Source organism: Cupressus sempervirens, chromosome 6 (genome assembly GCF_028749045.1).
Source record: "Cupressus sempervirens isolate cs-2001-9-10 chromosome 6, ASM2874904v1, whole genome shotgun sequence".
Classification (NCBI taxonomy): Eukaryota; Viridiplantae; Streptophyta; class Pinopsida; order Cupressales; family Cupressaceae; genus Cupressus; species Cupressus sempervirens.
In genome coordinates this window covers 294,268,936-294,290,452 of record NC_143123.1, presented here as the reverse complement: position 1 = coordinate 294,290,452, position 21,517 = coordinate 294,268,936, and the positions used below count along the sequence as shown (strand labels likewise).

General features: G+C 40.1%; 1 protein-coding gene across 5 annotated transcripts in view; it reads left to right on the top strand.

Moving 5' to 3' along the window:
- Positions 1-21,517, top strand: part of LOC149552372 (fanconi anemia group F protein (FANCF)) — a 235,082-nt gene that overhangs the window by 69,096 nt on the left and 144,469 nt on the right. For 4 of the 5 annotated variants that reach the window (XR_016352912.1, XR_016352913.1, XR_016352914.1 and 1 more), the window contains exons 5-6: positions 14,004-14,208; positions 17,845-18,012. Coding sequence is in view for 2 of the 5 variants with exons in the window: in XM_089787910.1 (XP_089644036.1) it covers positions 14,004-14,208; positions 17,845-18,012 (373 nt within the window). In the remaining 3 variants the exon portion in view is untranslated. The remainder of the gene's footprint in view (positions 1-14,003; positions 14,209-17,844; positions 18,013-21,517) is intronic. The other variant, XM_089787911.1, reaches the window with a different exon arrangement.

Below are 21,517 nucleotides of genomic sequence, written 5' to 3'. Positions count from 1 at the left end.
ATCCAGTTGATTGGGAATGCGAAATGGAAGTTAGCTTGGATGCCCTAATGATCTTGGTTTCTCTTAGCATTTAGGAATGGTTGGATCAAAAGATGCTGGAATTGGCAAGGAAACAAGTGCATTTGACTTACCATAAGGTGAATGAGGTTGAAGAAATTGAAGAGGTGTCATCTAAACGGTCACAAGCGTCAAATGATAAACAAAGGTAGTCCAACAGGAAGAGGAAGAGCACTAGAAGGGTGTCACTGGGAGAATTTGAGGGAGGAGACTAGAATCAACAAGTCACCATTTAGAGTACAAGCATATATAACTCCCCCATCCAAGGAAAGTTCCACTTCAAAGGGAATAAAGGCCAAATCCCCCAAGAGGAGGGTGGTACACCAAGAGATCTCCTCAGAATCAGAGGGCAGTACAAGTGAGAGTTCTTTAGGATATTCACCATTGAGTGTTTCTTAGGCAGAGGTACCCTTTGCACCAAATGACGAGGATGATGAGATGATTGATATTGAAAGCTCCTCTTCACAAGGATGGATCCCAGCTACAAATGAAGACCACAATGTAGATGTTGTAGTACTTTCAGTTTAGAAACAAAAGAGGGCAGAGCCTAACCCAGGACTAGGAGAATGCACCACACTTGATTGGTTATGGGATACATTGTAGGGTGAATAGGACATCGTGGAGGGAGGACCAATTGATAATATTGAAGATCTTGTAGATCGGGAGGAGGAGAGACACCTAGCGGGGAGGTTGGGTAAGGTGATCTAGGATGACTCCGAGAATCACAAAGCTCAAATCGCCATCCCTAAGGTGAACAAGACAAAAGATGATATCCAAGTTTAGGACTATGAGATAGTGGAGCATGAGTTGGGAACCAGCACGAAGGATATAAAGTACGATGAGGCTAAAGAAGTTCTTGATGCCCTAAAAAGAAGAGCGGAAAACGAACCCATAGAAAAGAGCAAGTACAAGGTGGAGTTTCTGCGGTTACTAGCATTCTATAGAATCGCACACAAGCCTATTCAACAAGTAGATCACAATGACCCCCCACCATTGACACTTGAGAGAGGGGATATGGAGGGGATGGAAAGTGCTATGGCCTCATTAAAGGAGACTCGAGCCTAGATGGAAGAAACAACACAGGAGGTATTGACATTCCTTAATTGGATTTGTGGAAGTGTTCCAAACCCTTGCATCGCTTAGAGACTATCTTGTACACATGCGGACCTTTGGGAGAAATTTCGTCCTATCAAAGAAAGAACCATACCCTAGCTGTCTGCAATGATGAGGGTTCTTGAGTAGTTATTGGTAAAAGGGAAGGTAATCAAAGTGGGAGGAGGGCGAGATATAGAGTTACGGTACTTTTCCTTAGTTCATAGAGGGGATCTCTTGAAGGGGATAAAAGAGAATAGCACCCAGCTTGGTTGCTCTCTGCATGATGCGATTGAGGAGGTTTTGGGAACCACAAAACTTGCCTTCAACTTCAATGAGAAGAGCGAAAAGAATGTTAACTTGGAAGTTTTGAGGAAAAGATTGCAGACCTATATCGTGAAGGAGGGTGGCGTCATCAAGCAAGAGTGTCTCGACGACCTTTTATCCCTCAAGGCTCTCATGGCTTTAGTTGGGGCAATGCAACTGGATGGAAGAAGACGATCACTACAACTAGGTCCGAGATGAATTTGACAGATTGGAGGATTTAGAACACACCCATGGCTCTAATGGATGAGCTCGATGACATGGCATCTAGATACATTGAACTTGCAAAGAAGGAAAGAAATAAAGGAAATTTGATTTTGGATAATGATTTGATGTAAGCCCGTGTGGCATCTATTTTCTCATTGGTTAGTTGTCTAAGTGTCTGATTTTCACTGGCCCCACACTTGTGGCGTTGTTTGATTGGGTGCTATTCCCATGGATTTCTCTTGTTGGTTTGTTTCAGGGTACTAAAATCTCATTGGTTGATGGGGTGGCAACCCTAATTAGGGTTTGTAGGATTTAATTTGGGCATTGATATTTGTATAATCTTGGCCATTCATTGTACCTGAGCTCCCTACATAAGGACTACTCCCCTAATTTGTAAGGGGATGTTGGAAAACTGTTGCAAGATGAATGCCAAAATTGCTCTACTTGTCATTGTTGTGTTTTGCATGGTGATAGCTGTGATCAAGTCGGTGTTTTTGCATGGTTATCTTCATCCTTACTTAGAGTAGACATTCATTTCAAGATTGCTTTTTTTCATTTCAAGTGTTGAGTAAAGAAGGGTAGTATTTCTTTCAAGTAATTTAGCTTAATTGAATCAAAGTAATTGTGGATGTTTACTTGTATGATTCGAACAAATCCGGGCCACTAGCTTCTTATGTATTGTAAGAGTGCCTTGGTTAGTTGATGAATATTAGTATTTAACTTCAATTGGTATTGAGTCTTTGATTTGCATCACTTTGATGGGATTGAAGAGTGGATGTCAATATGAAAACCATTCAAGTATACCTTAGAAGCTTGCACTAGGGGAGTCGCATCGCTGATTAGCCTCTATCTCATAGAGTCTGAGTCGTCCATAAGCCCTCACATTCAAAGTAGGAAGAGAGGTAGTACTTAGGAGTAAGGAAATTAAGAAAGAGAGTGTCGAAAGCAAAGAAGCAATACTTTCTTTGCACATTGTGAAACTTCATCTTTAGCCGTGCATTGCCAAGGCTTGAGAAACGACGTACATTCCCAAGTGTTACTAGCAAATCACATCATTTCCGTTGGATGAGTATCCACAATAAAGGAACCTTGAAATTGCCTTGTGATCTTACTTTGTAGGCTTAGCACAAGAAGTGACTTTATATCAATAGAGAATTGAACATTTGGTGTTTCACTTTGAAACATTGTGTCCGATTCTAGACGTAGTAGTGGAATAAAACTCACATCAATAGGACCCATTTCCATTATTTTGTAGGTGTTTTCTGTGTCTGGTGTTGACAATTTATTTTTGCCTCAACGGGGTATCTATGTTCATCGGGTTGTTTTGTTTGGGTATGTGACTTGATTTGTTATTTTGTATTGCGAACCAGTCAGGTTTTGCTTGTACACCATCTCGAAAGTGAAAGACCTTCCCTACTTGACTTGTTGCAATTTGAGTGGGATTCTGGCCTGCCCTATTTTGCTTTGGTTCTCTGTGTTTGGATCTGGCAAATCCAAGCAATATCATTGTCGAATGTAAAGAAGTCTTGGTGTAATATGCTTTGTGTACTTCTTGGCATAACAATTGATTTTTGAATTCTGTGGTATTAATTCTCTCCATCTTTGTTCAAACTCCAAAGGAACCAACATCCCATTTGGAACTCGGCTTCTGTGCACCATTGAGCAATCCTTGTTTGCATCTACCTGAATCTTGGCATGTTACTTTTGAATCGCTAAGCTTTAACCATCCCATTCAAAAGATTCAAGAGAACACCCTCAATGTATGGCCTGGCAGACATCACCTCTGTACAATCCTCCTGGCTCTCTCTAGCATACGACATCACCTCTTCCTTCTCACCGTATGACCTGCCAAGCACCACTTTCATATAGTCTCTTGGCCCACTCCAGCATACAACATACTCCATTTCGTCACTGTACGGCAATAGTAAATAACCACCATACAACCCTGCATACACTGTATGGGTCCCATCGTCATCTTGCCACATTGTACATAGAACATTTCACTGTATGGGAGACCCAAACTCAATAGACCGTATGACCAATTTGCGAGTTGGTTCTAGATTGTTGTTCCATAGTCCATAGCCTAGTCAGCTCTAGATCTTTACTCCAATTCGAACACTAGGCCTTCGTTCGGTCAATTGTTGGTTTGGTACATTACACCTCTCCAAGGGTTTTTGGAACTTTGATGTTATAGTCAATTTTTAAGAAGTAATGCATCACTTTAAATTTTTAGGCATGTGTATATATATTTTGTTTAAAAGTTCTGACATCTGCATTATTCTGGTTATGTACCCTGTCTTTAGTCAAATGCTCAACTTTAGGTTTTTAAAAAGTTAAAATATAAAAACATTTGAATTCCAATGAAAATGTGTTGAAGGACTACTCTCAAATGTTGCACCCCATTCACAATTATGTTAAGTGTAATGTCCCCTCTTTAGTTCGACATGACATTGATCATAGATTTTGCCTATTCCAGACTCTCGTAGGCAAATGGTGTGGAGAGAGAGTCAATTCTGCGGATCAGATGGTCATATCTTGCTCTTGAAGAAGCATTAAGAGGTTATATTTTATTATTATGTGTTATTGGGGCCTACATGTTATAATTTTAAGTTGAGTTGCACTTTTTATTTTATAAAATTACTTTATTATAAAAAGTGCATTATAATGAGATTTTATAAAGGATGTTTCTAGAAGTTCTAGAAAAAGTGCATTATAATGAGATTTTATAAAGGATGTTTCTAGAAGTTCTAGCAACTTCTTAGAAAAGTGAATAAATAGAGGGCTGGGCCTCTCATTTTGGACATGCTTGGATTTGAGATTTCTTCTACTTCTTCCATTGTGGAGCAAATTTGTAGTCTCTTGGGTTTGCAAATTATTATTTGATCTTTGGGAACGAATCACTCCCTTGGATTGGCGACTTTGAGGGTGTGAAATATCACTTGAATTGTTGCATTTGAGGAGTTGGTAATTTAGCCATCTCATTTGGACTTCATTGAGATTTAGTTATAAGGGCTTACTTTGGTTGGAATAAGGGTTTCAGTTGTGCCCCAGCATTTGTGGAATGATTAACAGGGTTTGAAGACACAGTTGTGCATTATTTTCAGACTGCCAGTCCAGGGTTTGGACCCACGTTTTTGCTCATAACTCCTAATTGGTTTGACGGATGAATTTCATATTTTAGGGGGTTATTCAGCAACCCTAGGCGCCCAGATTTATTGCTTTTGGAGTGACAAAAACGCTGTAATATTTTTATCTAGCAGCCGTACCAGGCCGTACTTGTACGGCCCTGTCAGTTGGGCCGCAGCAGCTATTTTGTGAGTCGGTTTGGGGGCAGATTGTGAGGTCTTCGTGTGGCATCAATTCAGCATTCATATCCGGCAAAATTGGAGCTATTTCAGGTGCACAAACTGAAGTTTTGATTGCCAAAATATTGCATGTTATGGATTAGAACAGTCAGCATTGTCATTGCATAAATAGTTATTTCCAGTCATTAATAACTGTTGTAAAGTTACGTCATTTGCATTCCAAATCTGAACTGGGTTATTGTTCATGTCATAACATTGCATTGTCAAGAGCTTGATGTATTAGAAGTGCTTAGTTGTGACAGTCTCTCATTGTAATCAGTTCTATTTGCTGTCATAAAATCAGAATTGCATTGGACTTCATATTTGAGTTTCATATTGTCATCTATCTCTTAGATTGGTAGTGTTATAATCTGGAAATTGTTGTTCATACATTATTGGCATCATATATTGAGGTTTCGTTGTACAACAATTAGTAATATTGCAGCCTTATTCGGTTACATGCCAACTGTTTGACAAAATTCCTAAGTCCAGTTTGAGGGTTTCAGTGGCCTTTATAGTAAGGGTCATTACATTAAGACAGCTTCTCATACAATCTTGCTTACATCTGTGTCTGTTGACATTCATAGGGAATGCTGTTAAGATGAGTTGGAAAGTGTCATTCCCATTCTCAAGGTGGAATTCTAGAATGTTGACCATAACTTAAGGAAGATTGGATGTAGTATCATTTCTTTGTATCATCAAAGTGGTTTTGAGGGTTTAGGCTTTTTGACTTTTGGCACAATATGGCATGATCACTTTAAATTAAGTTTCATGTCACTTTTTGGTGGTATTTCCTGCTCTAACATAGCACCTTTTGGTGGTATTGTCAATGGAAGGAGTATAAAAACACTTGGAGAATATTAAAGAAAGGTAGTGTTGCGAAGTTTTTGGAGAAGTTCCATGGCGCAAAAAAGGAGATTACTCAACAATTTGTGAAGATGTGGTAGAATGGTAAGGTCAACTGAAGGGTTATTATCAACATTGACCTGATTTCTAAAGTTACTGGGTTGTCTAGTTTTGGTAAATTTTTTTTTAAAGATATTAAGTATGCAAAGGAAGCCCTTAATAGATTCCCAACTAAGAAAAGGGAAAAGGGTTTTCTGGTTAAGAAGCGTGCTAGTTTCTTAGACATCCACCAAATTAAGAAGAAATGGTGAAATGTTGTTAGAGCGATTATGGAGTATATCACTCTTGATGGTAGGTTCACAAGAGTTCGAAACTACCACTTTGTTTTTCTTAATCACTTCAGACATGAGGTTAAAGTTTCTTTTCCTTTCTATCTTTACAATTCTTTAGTTAAGGGCCTTGAAAAACATTCGAAGAACCCGTCTAACCCTGTTCTTCATGAGGGTTTAATGCATTTGATTGCTGAGTATTATGAGAAACACAAAGTTGGGGACTTGCTGGAGACTAAACACTAGGAGAAGCCCAAAGAGGAGACTCGTAGGAAAAGGAAGAGGGAGGTGAAATAGGACAAGAAAAGTAGGGTTGTCATCTCGGACCCGGAGGACTCCTCGGATGGTGTTTACCGTACTGGGTAAAGAAAACAATGCATACAAATAATAGACAAAATAGCAGAATTTCTTATTATTATTCGCATATGCCAAAACATTACATTATGCTTCATAAGATAAGATCCATGATCACTTACAATGATCCCAGACGGGATATAAATACTATCCGCCGAACCTTCCCGAAGCAGTCCGTCGGCCACAAACATTATGTCCGCTACAAACTATTTACCCGTCGGCTATAGAATACAGAAACACCGACGACAATCATCTCGTCGGCTACAGAAACACCGACGTCAATCACTCTGTCGGCTATAGAAACATCGACGACAATCATCCCATCGGCTACAGAAACACTGACAACAATCATCCCGTCGGCTACAGAAACACCGACGACAATCACTCCGTCGGCTACAGAAACACCAACGACAATCATCCCGTCGCCTACATAAACATCGATGACAATCATCTCGTCGGCTACAGAAACACCGACGACAATCACTCCGTTGGCTGACATAGTTTCTACCGGTGACATCTTCCCCCCCAAAAGGAAAAGTCGTCTCCAGACGACAATTACAAAATATCTAAGATAAATTAACAACCAAAATACATTAACAGAGTGACTACAACAAAAAAATTGCTTCTGTCACATCACTTCCACATTCATCCCGTTACATCTGTAGCCTTTGCTAACACAATATTGTCTCCTCAAGCTGACCTTGATAGCCACCTGTGCTGCTTTCTCTGCTTCCAATACTGGGTCCACTGAGCTAAGTGTCGCTGTACTGTCTCCAACTGGATGATCAGCTCCTCCCGAGCTCTCTACGCATCCACCAAGATAGCCTCTCGGCCAACACCTACTCCCAGTGCCTCTGGTACACAAACACTCCATGCCTGCAGCAGCTCCAAGTCTTCATCAATTGGTCATACGTCCCATGAATGATATTCGCAATGACTGGGGGTCCAGGGGGCAATGCCTCCGGCGGGGTCGAGAGGCAGGTGCGCTCCCTGTCATAGTACAGGGCGGGGTCGAGGGGCAGTGCCCCTCGCCGCCAAGACCAAATTAACACTCCGAAACTCACACAAAACTTCATGAAACACACCATTTCTGTCATTTTCTGCCGATTCCACACTCTTTCTGACAATCACTGATACTTCCCCTTCCTTGTGGCAATATCCGATACTCATTCCACACTGCTTGAATCTGTCGTCGTTTTTTTTTTTCCTTTTAATAAAACTTCCTGGCACTTTCCTTCTGCCGAACTCAACACGCCTCGAAGCATAGTGTAACCCTGTAGAAAAACAACCCACGGATGGATAATTCTATGCCGAGGTTGAAGAAGTGAAGCCATCACCGAGGTAGACAACAGGCATCCTGTCCGCGGGGGACACAAACAAACTCCACGGAACTAGCATGAACGCACGCAGCAATAGAACAATGTCCGTGGGAGGAAAAGAACATGAAATGAAAAAACAAATTCTCAGCCTGCAGCCGTAGCAAGCATGTCCGCTTGTCGCTCGCGGATAGGTGCCCGTGGAGCAACCTTTTGCGGACAGCTGCTCGCGGAGGTTGCCCGTGGACAGATGCTCGCGAAGCAACCTTCTGCGGATAGGTGCCCGCGGACAAGTGCCCGTGGAGGTTGCACGTGGACAGATGCCCATCGAGCAACCTTCCGCGAACAGGTTGCTCGCGGACAGATGCCCGCGGAGCAACCTTCCGCTGACAGGTGCCCGCGGTACACACAGTCTCCTTTTTTTCTTTTTCTTTTTAAATTTTTATTTTCTCTTTTTTTTTTTTTTTTTTAAAACAAAGAAATGCACCTTAATTTTGCCTCGAGGCGTTGCTGTTCTGCAATGACAACGACGAGGGAATCATCTAATCATTCGGTGACGGTGACAACATCTTCCTGGCATAGTAGGATTCGTTGACTGTGTGAGGTACCTCTTGCCCATCCAACGTCCCCAATTTTATCACTTGATTGTCGCCGACCTCCCGGATCTGATATGGTCCAACCCATCTGACTTTAAACTTTCCCGGCTTGATTTCATTCCGACCGTCGTACTTGAGCATCAACTGCCTTGGCTGAAACCTATTAAGTTTGTCATGCCATGCCTTATGTCTGTTCTGTGTCACCTTTGTTGCCCATTGTGCTTGCAGTTGTCGCGCATCTAGCTTATTTCCTTGTTGTCGACACCCTTCAAGTAATTTTATGGTATGATGCATTCTTTTCTTCCTGTGTGGTCCGTTCACCGTGTACCAGACAGTAGAGTTTTTCTTTTTTCTGGGTTTGGACTGTATGTTCTTCCCCTCAGCTTCAGGTGTAACCGCCTTTCCTTCTTCCGCTGCTTTGTATTCCTTCAAACATTTAATTTCCTTTATTTTCTCACCTTCATCGACCCTTAGCATATTACAACTCGGAAAGAGTTCATAGTCTTCTATTTGCCAGTGGTAAAGGCCATTCACCGAGTCTAGGTCATCGTCATTTAATCCTCCTAGTGTCAATACTCATTCGTTTGGTTCCATTCTCCTCTTTCCTTCGTCGTCACTATCGCCTTCACCTTCTGAGTCTGACGATGTTGCCTCCTCACCTACCATTTGTGTGTGCAGGTCAATTATGAATCTTTTGCCTCCGCGCTCCATTGATAGGGTATTTCGTTTCCAATCATGTTTTAGTTTTTCTTGCACCAACCAAGTCTGTCCCAGAATAGCATCATATCCTTTTCTTTTCAATGGAATGACCACGAAGTCCAATAAAAATGGTTGTGTTCCAATAGTTACCGGTTGCACTCTTAAGGTTCCCAACGGTTTGATCCCGTGCTGGTCTGTCGTGAGCAACTGGAATGTAGGTGGCCACAGCATCGGCTTTCCCAACTTCTTCCAAGTATCCTCCGGCAACACATTCACGCCAGACCCTCTGTCGACAATTGCGTTTGTCAGAACATTTTCCAAAATTCCCATCTCGATGACCGCCGGATGCCGTCCGAATGTGAGTGCCAACAGCATTGGGTCTGTTGCCGTTGTTGGACTACTGTCCCTTCCTGTGTCCTCTGTTGCTTTTGGAAATGGTGTATGATTCAGAATGGTTGTCCGTAACTAGGGCATTGTGAGAAGGAGGTCACTTATCTTGACCGGTATCTCCGTTTGTAAGATCTGTCGTGCAATGTTTTGTTTTGCAAAGTTCCTTGCCAAGGTGTCGGTGATGTCCTTCAACTGAGATGTTCTTGTCAACGATGCCTTTCCAATTTTTGCTTGCGCTTACCCCAATTTTCTTTTTTCCTCCGCCGACAGTTTTGCTTGCCTTTACGTAATTGCCAGAACCTCCTCTTCATCCATGTCGACAGTGATCAACTTTACTCCAGACTTCGGGCACTTGGCATCTTCATGGTTGTCGGGTCCGCACCATCTGCATAATAATTTCGGTGTGTTTGCCGCTATACAATCCCGTGCAAAATGACCCCACAAATTACATGCTCGGGATTGAACGATCGGTCGTCCGTTTGCATCATATTGGGTTTGACTTCGGCTCCCATTATTATTGTTATTGTTCGCATTGTTGTTGTTATTTTGCCTTCTGTTATTATTCCTGTACCCTCCGGATGTGGCACCTTCGCTATTCGTATTTCTGCTACTGCTCGACGGGGAAGCCTCCTGTGTAAGAAGCACCTGCGGAGATCCTTTTGTCTTCATGTTAAAGGGGCACTCTTTTGTCGAATGGCCCATGATCTGATATATGTCACAAAATTGGTTCTTTGGACACGATCCTTTAGTATGACCATCGGTCTTACACTCCGTGCACCACAGCTCACTGTCTTTTGGCTCCTTCTGCATGTTTTTAAACTCCTCCATCATGCAGATCATGTCCTTCTGTAGGGCATGAACCTTCTTACTGTTGCCTTCATCGTCGCTGCTATCGCCTCCGGCAGGCTCGTCGTCATCCAAATTAGATGAGCTAGTCTTCGTCTTCTTCTTTGTCTTCGACTCACTTTCGAGGTCCAATGCTCTGTTATAAGCTTTCGTATATGACGACGGTGGCATAATTTTCATTTTCCTCCACAACTTCGAGTATAGGCCTTCCACAAACCATCTTTTCTGAAGTCCGTATCTTTTCTAAAGTCCGTTCGCTGGCGTACTTTCCATTTTGTCTATCAAGTCTTTTAATTTCTTGGCGTAAACGTGGACGGTTTCGTTCTTCCCCTGCTTAGTATTGAAGATCTCTGCTACAATTTCATTATCATCCTGCAACAGTTTAAATTCTGCCAGAAACTCCTATTTAATGTTATCCCAATTGTTTAGCTTTTGTGGATCTGTATTAGTGAACCAATCAATTGCTACGCCTCGTAGGGTGGCCGAAAATTGCCTCATCCAGTCGTCTTCATCAGTTATCCTATTTGCCTTCTAGATCGTTTCACATGTTTTGCAATGTCGAATGGGATCAGCTATACCATCGCCATTGAACTTCTGCAGTTTCTCTTTTGGTCCTGCCATCACAATTGATTTCTGTAAACAGGCGTTGCTCGATCCTGCAACACTGGCACTCTTCACTCCGCGGTCTGCACTCCCACACTGACGGACTGGTCTCCCACACTAGCAGATTGTACTCCCACACCGGCAGATTGGTCTCCCACATCGGTAGACTGCACTCTCGCACCGACGGACTGCACTCCCACATTGGCGGACCGCACTCCCACATTGACAGACTGTTTTCCCACACCGGCAGACTGTTTTCCTACACCGTCAGACTCAATAGCTGCGAACCTTGGTGAAGAAGGGTGTTCTGAAGTTGTCTCCTGTGAAAGTATATCTCGGACGAAGAGTTCACTCCACGCTCTTACTCTGTCGGCACTCCGAGTCGTGCGAGTCGATGCTCTTTCGTTTGGATTCTCTTCCCTCAGCAAACACAAATTCAAAAACTCCTCCTGTGCTTCTTCCACCAATTCCACCCGCTACCGAGTTTCCTCCAACAAGTCTTCCGTGCTCCAGTTTCCGTTGGCAATCTTTTGGAATCTCCTTCGGTGTTCGGCTTGTTGTGCCAGAATTAAATTTTCTTGCGCAGTACGGATTCCATCTTTTCCCTTGGCCTTATTTCGATCCTTGTTAAGTTGATTTGGCATTAATCTTCATTCCTCCCACCTTTCAGGTTCATAGGGCAACGACGCCAAATGTTTACCGTACTGGGTAAAGAAAACAATTCATACAAATAATAGACAGAATAGCAGAATTCCTTATTATTATTTGCATATGCCAGAACATTACATTATGCTTCATAAGATAAGATCCATGATCATTTACAATGATCCCAGACAGGATATAAATATTATCTGCCGAACCTTCCCGAAGGAGTCCGTCGGCCACAAACATTATGTTCGCTACAAACTATTTACCCATCGGCTACAGAATACAAAAACACCGACCATAATCATCCCGTCGGCTACAAAAGCACCGACGACAATCACTCTGTCGGCTACAGAAACACCGACGACAATCATCCCATCGGCTACAGAAACACCAACGACAATCATCCTGTCGGCTTCAGAAACACCAGCGACAATCATCTCGTCAGCTACAGAAACATCGACGACAATCACTCCGTCGGCTGACACAGTTTCTACCGACGACAGATGGCTCTTCTAATTCGGATAATCATCCCGAATTATCAGCGACAATCATCCCGTCAGCTACAGAAACACCAACGACAATCATCCTGTCGGCTTCAGAAACACCAGCGACAATCATCCCGTCAGCTACAGAAACACCGACGACAATCACTCCGTCGGCTGACACAGTTTCTACCGACGACAAATGGCTCTTCTAATTCGGATAAGGACCTTAAGAAAAAGAAAAAATTCAAAGTGTTTGAATCAGAAGGGACTGCTTCGTCCACCCCGTCTGATAGTTTAAAGGATATTTCAACCTCATTGGAGACAGAGGACTAGAATATTGAGAAAAATGGTAGCTCTGAAGGGGAGGAGGTTAGCACTCTTGATAATGATGATCAGGGCAACTCTGAGGAAGAGGAAAAGATTAACACAGAAGAAGAATGTGGGGAAGGTTATGAAGATCTCGCTCTCCACAAGGATAAGGCAGAAGAAAAGCTGGAAAAAAAGATGATAACAATGCAGAGGGTAATGTTGATCTTGACAAAGGGTATGGTGTGGAAGACAAAGAAATTTTGGAGGATGAAAATTATGCCAGCGATGAGATTGAGGAGGACTACACCGAGGAAGCTAAGGGGTTGTCTCCTAGGTCTCAGGAGAATGCGAATTGTAGTGAGCACACCAATTTGGAAGCCATGGCATTAAAAGCCCTAAATGACATTAGTGACAACAGGGTGGATTGTAATACTGAAATTGAATAGGACACTGTCAAAGCCCACGATACTATGCCGTTGGACTTGTCCAATACTAGAAATAAGGACAAGGCAATGGGTAACTTGAAGATTCTTGATATTGCTCAAGCCAGGTATTCTAATTCCCTTCAGTTTGACAACTGGCTTGTCAATGAAAATCAATGGATTAAAATGGAAATGAAGGATGCTAGAAAGGATAATGGTGATGAGAAGAATACTGAATTGAGTAGATTGGTTAAGGATATGGAGAACAATATTAAGAATTTGATTGAAAGGACAGAAAAGAATGAAACTATGCTAGTTACCATTTTGCTCCATAATCATGAGCAATTAAAGGCGTCCAGGATGAACCATAAAAAGCTCTACGAAATGCTGCAAAAATAGAAGGTCATTAATTTGGACAAGGATGAGGTAGACATTGATGAAATCACGGGTCCTAGCAAGAGAACAAGGGCCAATATGAGAAAGAAGACGAAGGACACCAAAGTGGAAGAGCCTAAAGAGGACTCCATTCTTCAGACTCTGCAGAAGCTGGAAGATCTGGAATATCAAACATTTTGTCTTCTGTTGGACTTGGCCTAGTTTCCTGGTTTTTTCTGTACTGGCCTTTTTTGTTTTCTGTATCTTTACTGGACTGTTTCACTCTCGCCGCTTCTGTTGTTGATGCTACGTAGTTTCTTGTTGTTAGTTGTCTTTTTGTTTTTTGCTAGTAATTTCATTATAACTGTCTTTCTCATGTGTATTGCTTGTAAGAGGCTTTTGTTGTAAAGGGCTTCAGGTCCCTTCAAAACCTGTTTTTGCCTTTAATCCAAAACATGGCACTTACAAAAAATGGGTGCTTCAGAGATCTATTCAATTCTTGAAAAAGTAATCTATTTCAATTTCAGTTGATTGAATTGTTAACTACTCTATGCTTAAGGAGTTTGGATGAATTAGCAGTACCTTTTAAGATATAATTTTTTGTGAAGTTTCTGCTTGTGCCTTTCCAGCATTGAATATATTTATTCGTAACAATACCTTTTAATATATATATTTTTTGTGAAACTCCCACTTCACCTTCATCAGTTTTTCTATGCTCTATCTTCTGATTTTGTGCCATTGCTTTTCTACTATTTATGCAGTTTTGAGAATTGCATGTCGGATATTCAATTATGGACGCAATGGAGGGATACCAGCTTATCATATTTACTTGATAAAAGGACATTGACTGTGGTATCGGGAGCAAGTTTAATTTTCAATACCACTAAACCCCTGTGGTCTCATGTACTTGAATCGCTCAAAGGACCAACAGACAATCTGGATGATCATGATACATTGGAAAAAGTTGTGAGTGATTCTATTTAGAAACTGAAAGAGAGAAGTTTGTTTTCTTGAAATCCAGGATGTATTCTATATAAATATATATTTGATTGGTAAATAGCAGACTTGGGGCCTGCACCCATTATATCAATAGGGTAAATAATTTTTTTTACATCGATGTTCTATTTTGCAAATTGCCAAAAGGTGTTTTCATACGTACATTTTATATGTTACCTTCTGCTCCATTTGAGTCATCCAGAAAATACAATATTTTAAATTATGCACTTTAAATAAGAAAACAAAATGACCATAAGTACCATTGTCACCTAGTCTGCTCCAGATCTCGTTCATGTTGTCACCAATGTAACCGGGTCTGAAGATTTCGCTGCTTACTTGACTTTGACTGCCTTTGGCTCCTCCAACATATCTTTGACAAACTCCCAATCCATGTCATGCATTTCTCATGGAAGAGACTCCTATCATGAATGGAGGGGCCAATTACAATCAGCAATGTATTAGGCTGCAAACATTATGAATGCATAAAGCAGCGATCTTAATAGTAAACAGAAATTCGAGATAATAATAAACAGCAATCTTATGAACTGAAGTACAAATCCTTGAGAAGGTGCAATCAAAGAAAAAACACAATTTTGTTAGCAAGCGGTTAAACAAGAGGCAAGGCTTTTCACATAAGATAGCCATTATCAAAGGTCACACATCCTCAAAGAAATGATGGGTTATAAATGAAGAAAGCCACAGTGAAAGGAAAGCATCAGGCAATCAAGAAAGCACAGTCACATCGAAGAAGATGATCAGCAGATTGAACAAGAAGTATTCTGACAAAGAAGTGAAGGGGTTTCAGAAGGAATCTTTATTCATCTAACAGAAAATACACTAAAGTGATAAATATTTGAATCCATCCTGAAAGTTCAGATCAGTTCTTCCCAGCATTCAATATTCTCACAACTCTGTTTTGGTATTTATTGATTTTATGCACTTTTTGACAATAATTTTTTATCTCTTATGTCTTTGGATTCATGAAATGTTAAGTACATATGCCTAAAATGAAACTGTTTGAAATCTATCTTGTCTGAAAGATTGGTGGTGTAAGGGGGGAGAAATAAGATGGTTATTTAAGTAGGCAACCCTAGGGATGACCTTTGTACTGGCTTCTGGGGCCAAGAGGGATCTGATATCAATCTGTTTTGGGCTTTAGATAAAACAACCAGAAAGCTTTTTTCACAATCTCTTCTCTAACTCGGCAATGATGGCTCTTGTATTTATGGGGATTGAGGCATAGATAGGGAAAGCAGGTACAAGCAACCCACTAAGTAGGCCACCTTGGTAGATGTCCATGTTGGCTGGCCAACAAGGCCAAGAGGGCTCTGGTTCTAATCCGCTCTTGGGCTTAGTGTGGATATTGTTTCGAGTGGATGTATCATGTTTCTTCCCCCAAACTTTAATGTGTTCATATAATATTATAGGATATTATATGAAGATGATGTATTCTTGTCTAATCCTAATAATTGGAACAATAAATGTGTGTGTATAAGTAGACACATAGATATGTATGTTTCTTGGGTTATGATTGCAGGATTCAAATCTAGGGTCACATTATTTAGGGAGATATTTCACTCGGTTAAGACGCAACCTTGACCATAGTTTGTTGCAATTGTGATTCTAGGGCAAATTTGGAAAGGGACATTACAATTGGTATCAAAGCATCATTTTTACTAGCCCAAGGGAAAAAGAATAGTTAATGCAAATTAGCTGATAGGCTCAAAGGGCTTAGAAAAGAGAAAGAAAGAAGCTTACATCTACCATGAGAGAACAAGAGGACAATGAAACGAGGGCCCTCATGGACCAAAGCAATAAGCCCCAAAGGAGCTATAACTCCTCCAAGCCATCTAAACATGAGTAACAAGAACTATAGATCCAATCAGGGGAATGTGAGGGATGTTGATTCCATCCACTCTGAAAATAACTCAACAAGGGTATCTACACCTAGGCCAACAAGACTTTCTCTCCTACCTTGGGAAGAACCTATGGCAGAAGTGGAAGTTGATAATCCAACTTTTACTAACGTGGAAGAATTTGTGGAAATATATCAAGTTTGGATCCTGAAGTTAGGAGGACTATTTCCTTTAGGGATTAATATGATGTCAAAACACAAGTTGCACCAAAACAAAAAACAACACAATCCAATAAATACTTTAAAGAAAGGGCCAGTAAGATGATCCTTTTTAACTTTGATGGATCTAGAAAATTCATGGTGCGTTCAAGCGTCTGAAATTGGACACTCGTCTTTCACTTAGCTCCATGACAGAAATAAATGCCGTAAAGTATGCCATGATCCACTTAGCAGGAACAACCTATGATTGGTGGCATTGTGGTCTTATTATCCAAGGCCACCCACATATAAACACTTATGATGAATTTACACAAAAGCTCATCTCCAGATTTCATCGAAATGATTCAGAACGTTATTTTAAAGAACTAACTCAACCTAAACAATAAGGAAAAGTAGAAGAAGACTTTGCCACCAAATTCCAAATGCTGTTTGTCATGGTACCAGATATTTCTCAAAGGAGACACACATACTTATCCGTTGAAGGATTAAAAGAACCAATCAAGGGCATGGTAGGTTCTTTTAAATCTTTCCACGGAGAAGTATGCAACCACATGCCCCTTGTTAAGGAATTGACAACAGTTGAGGTTCTAGCTTGGATGGCATTCCTAACTTTCACAGTTTTCTCATGTGCTCCTACTTTGATGATACTCTTTCCTTCCTCATGGGATGGCTCTCCTCCTACATCCATTAACATGGAAGGGCTAAATATCTATGTCATTGTAATAATCCCATGCTATTGGAGTAACATAAGTATGCACCAATGGTTCATTTCCTATTTTTCACATAAGAAAAAATAATTTCTCCCAATATTATTTTCATCAGAAAAACAAAATATACATTTCTACTCTCCTTAGTAAATCAACATGATCAAAATTAACTAAAATCCATTAAGCTTCCATTTTCACACTTCACAGGAAATAGTTATTATGGCTATAAAGTAAAATCGTCACAAGGATGGGATGTAACAAATTATAATTTAAAGTGATTTCTAATCATACTTTTCCAATTTGTGTGTTCCAATTCGGTATTTTACTTATAACTTAAGGTGATTCCTGATCATACTTTTGCAATTTGCAATTAGAATTAGCTATTCTTCTGATATCGCTTATTTACTTCTATTCTATCAAAAACCTGCAACTGATTAGATTTAGATTTTCATGTAGCAAACACAGTCAAAATGTAGAACGTGTGGCTTTGCATATAGTCTTCCCACATGTGGTCAAGGGCACTTGCCTAAATTAAAACGCTCTGAGTGTACTCAACAGTTGGCACTAATGGAAATTCCTAAATTAAAAAACTTACTGAGGGTTGATGAATTCTTATTTGGCTGGATAATAGTGACCCCCAACCAGCAATTGTAATGGGAATCGCATTAGTTGATGCACATCAAATGATACTTTCCCAGGATTTATGAATAATCTATGGTGGTGTTGGGGGTACATAAACTGATGCTATGAATGAGTTTAGTGTTTTCAAAGTTGCAATCATGTTGTGGTATAAACATGGTACTGAGTTGTGATTCATTTGAACAGGAGCTTTGTTTACTAGGTTTGTCTTCAGAAAACTGGAACTCAATAATAAGAAAATTCACATCAGCTACATATCGGGTTGTTTCACTTCCCAAAATCTGGCATTATCTGTGGAATATTCGTAGAGAAAATGGTGTGGATCTGTATGCCAAGGAGAACGTTGATTTTAAGGTAGCTATTTTTTTCAGAGATTTAGATCTTTTTGAATGGATGCATATTGAATTTCTTGTGGTTGATGTGGTTTATTGTTAATAGGTTTCAACTTGATTTACTACATTTATGATTTGTGTTTTGATTATTCTTTGCATCAAGAAGGCTAATGTCTTAAAACACAGAAGAGTTAATTTATTCATTGTGAATGGCATAGCTTTGGGGCATGCGTTGCTCCTTGTGAATCAGTTACAACTTTTCTGTGTTTTTGTGTACCATTCAAGTGACCTTCTAAAGAACAAATAGCTAAAATAGAGCATTAGACATGCAGTGTTGCGTTTCTTGTATTGGTATCGAAATTTGGAAGTTTTAAGAATCTTCAAACTAAGTTATAATGAGAGCCTCAACAAAATATTTTTTACTGTTTTAAGTTGCACCTACTAGTGCAACATGAAATGCAACAACACGTGTGTATAAAATTTTCTTCAAATTGGAAGGGTAAGCTGCCTTTAAGGAGAAGTGAAGGAAATAATTTACTCGATGAGATAATTAAAGAATAAGATATTTCTTCCATTGTTTCTGCCACTGTTAACTTCAACAACCATCTGTCTACCCATCATTTGCATCAACATGTCCATCCATTGATTATGTTCCTGAGCTTTGTGTTTAGCCTATCACCGTCTATGTGCTGAGGCCTCCAACATATTGAACAATCTCTCTTCACCTAGATCTCTTCCTGGTGCAGAGCACCTCCCTTTTTGGTTTTATGAGTTGTTAAAGGGTTATTTAAGAGTTTTGTGTGAATCTAATAAGTTCCAACGGTCCTTGGAATCCAACTTGTCCCAATGTGTTTGTAAAGAGCATAAATTGCTCATAAGGTCCTAGAGTGTCAAAAGTTGTAAAATGGTAAAAGTTGCTAAGGATGAGCAACTAAGGTATTTGGCTGTTTATTAGATCCTAGGAATCCTAACTAGGGTCGTAGAATACGCGTAGAGACACCCATTTGATCAAAAGTTGAAAAGAGCAAAAATTGCTCAAAAGTTGCTAGAGCAACTTTTGCAATTTTTGCAAAAAGTTGCAAATGTAGCTTTGGGTAGTTGTAACTACCCATGCTTGGGTATTTGAGCATGGGGATGCATACTTTCGAAGGTTTGAATAATTTCCAATCATATTCCACATGTGTGAGCAAACTGTACAGACTATTACTATATTTTTCATTGTTTTTGCAGAGCTTTCATGCCCTAGTACGGCTGTGTACAGATTGGGATAGATTATCTGACTTCAAGCATTTGTAGTGTAGTGTCTTACCTTTCTTTGCATCTTCAAACTTAATCTCTAGTTGCAGGGTTGTAGTTGTGAAGGTTCTTTTAGTGACTGGTCTATGATTCCCATAATATAGGGCTGTTGTCACATAAATGACTAACTTGATCATCCACGGTGGAAAATGTATGAAACCTTTTGGGATGATAGGTTAGACCTTGTACATATTGTTTTTGCTTTCTTTTGCATTTTTATGACTGTATTCCAAGCTATGGAGTGATGCCCTAGGCTGACTGCTGGGAGTAAGTGAGCTAGGACAAGAAGAAGAAGTTGTTGCAGAGCACACCCATGATCTGACATGACCAACCTAATGGCATGGTTAGAAGCCTTAGGATGTTACCATGATGAATCAAGTGGTTGTGAAGTTTGGATTGAAGTTTGAAGGGTTTTAGTGGTCTTTTGGTGAAAACTAGTTCAGTGGCCTAAAAGATAGCCTAGAAACTAGGGTTTGAGGGAGAACAGGGTTGTGGATGGTTTGAGTCTCTGTAAATTGGGATTCTTGAAGAGCTGGGTTATAGCTTTCAGAATCATAGAGTCTTCCATGGGGTTGTGTGGAAGAAAATGAAGAATTTGATTAAAACAGTGTAACTAGACCTAATGCAATTAGGCCTAATTAGCTCTATTTGAGGATAGTGGATTTTTGGTGGTTGTTGATGTGACCAGAGGTGTTAGTCAAGTTCAAGAAGGGTATGGAGGATTTCCACAACATCAGTAAAAAGGAAGGAAGGGTGAGAGTAAGATCCTGAGAAAGGGTTAGGGTTCTAAGGGAAGGAACGGCTAGTTGGACTAGTGTCTTAAACAAGAAAGACTAAGTTCTACATCAATCCAACTATACCTAGGAGGCAAGTTGGGATAGGAATCTTGGAAACCAAGATTGATGGGAAGAACAAGAAACAAAGAACCATTGGGTGGTTCAAGGATTAGAACCCTAATTAACATTGGTTAGATGTTAGAGCCCTAGACCCTCTACATCACTTCCTTCATCAATATCTCCTATGACCTGTTTCCCTATATGCCCTATGTTCTCTTCACCTGTAATCCTATTCTCTTTCAGATCCTCTTGTCCTTCTAATCCTGTCCTATTTCTGTCTATAGTATAATAGTAAGTCCACAATTGCATACTCCAATCAATCATATCACTCTTGCTACTTTGATGCCACTATAAGGGTTTGCCCTAGTTTGTGCCACTATTTTTTTGAGATGTTTTGCAGATGTAAATGCATATCACATTACCCCAAATATAGGAAACACTATATTTCATCTACTAAATCAATGATAGTAATAAAAACCTAACTTCGAAAAACTCGATGTGCTTGCAGAACAATATGAAGGTATAGATTATATACAAATGTTCAAGGAAATGTCAGTAGGCTGTATTACATGAATGTTCAGTTCATATTACATATGCATTGCTTAATAATGCTCAAACCATGATAATAGTGAAATTGGCTACCATAAATGTTGCCCAAATTCAGTTTCAGATCTCTCATGACTTCCTTATGGTATGTACGACAGACTCTGAACATCTGCAGGTCTGTACTACACACCTTCTGTTCTTTTTTAATTTGTATGACCATGTCTCAGTGATTACAGACTGGTATGACTGAGTTCTGATGTGTTGCACGCAGAAACTACACTATTTCTGGGAATTCTAGTCTTGTACGCCCCCTACAATCTTTTCCCAGCTGCTAAAGTTTGCTTGTGGGCTATAGCATACAATATCTCCAGCAGATCATTCACAGCAAGGCAACCATTAACATGTCACCAATCTACAATCGAATTGTCCAAGCAACTGAATATTAGCAAAAATAAATAGTAAATATCTGCAATATGATTATATCATAGTAAACCCTTAGCAATCCTCTTGAATGTGTCTTTCAACAAGGAGAATGCCATTAATGAGAGATTTCGTCCTCACATACCCTGAAGAAGAGTTTCTGTAATGTTTCATAAATTTGTAATCAATCCAGTCCAACATGCCAGAAAGTGAGCTCTTGAATCTCTTTCATAAAGCTCTCATAAGAGCTCATTCACTCACTTCGCCAATGTGGGGCAATAACTTCACTCCCTTTTATCAATTTACGTCTCCGATGTGTTACAAGATAAAGGGACTTTTAATACTAAATATAAATATTTCTCACTTAACTGTAGTCCTGCATTAATTAAGTTAAATAGTTATATTAAATTTTATAAACCTCCTTTGTTA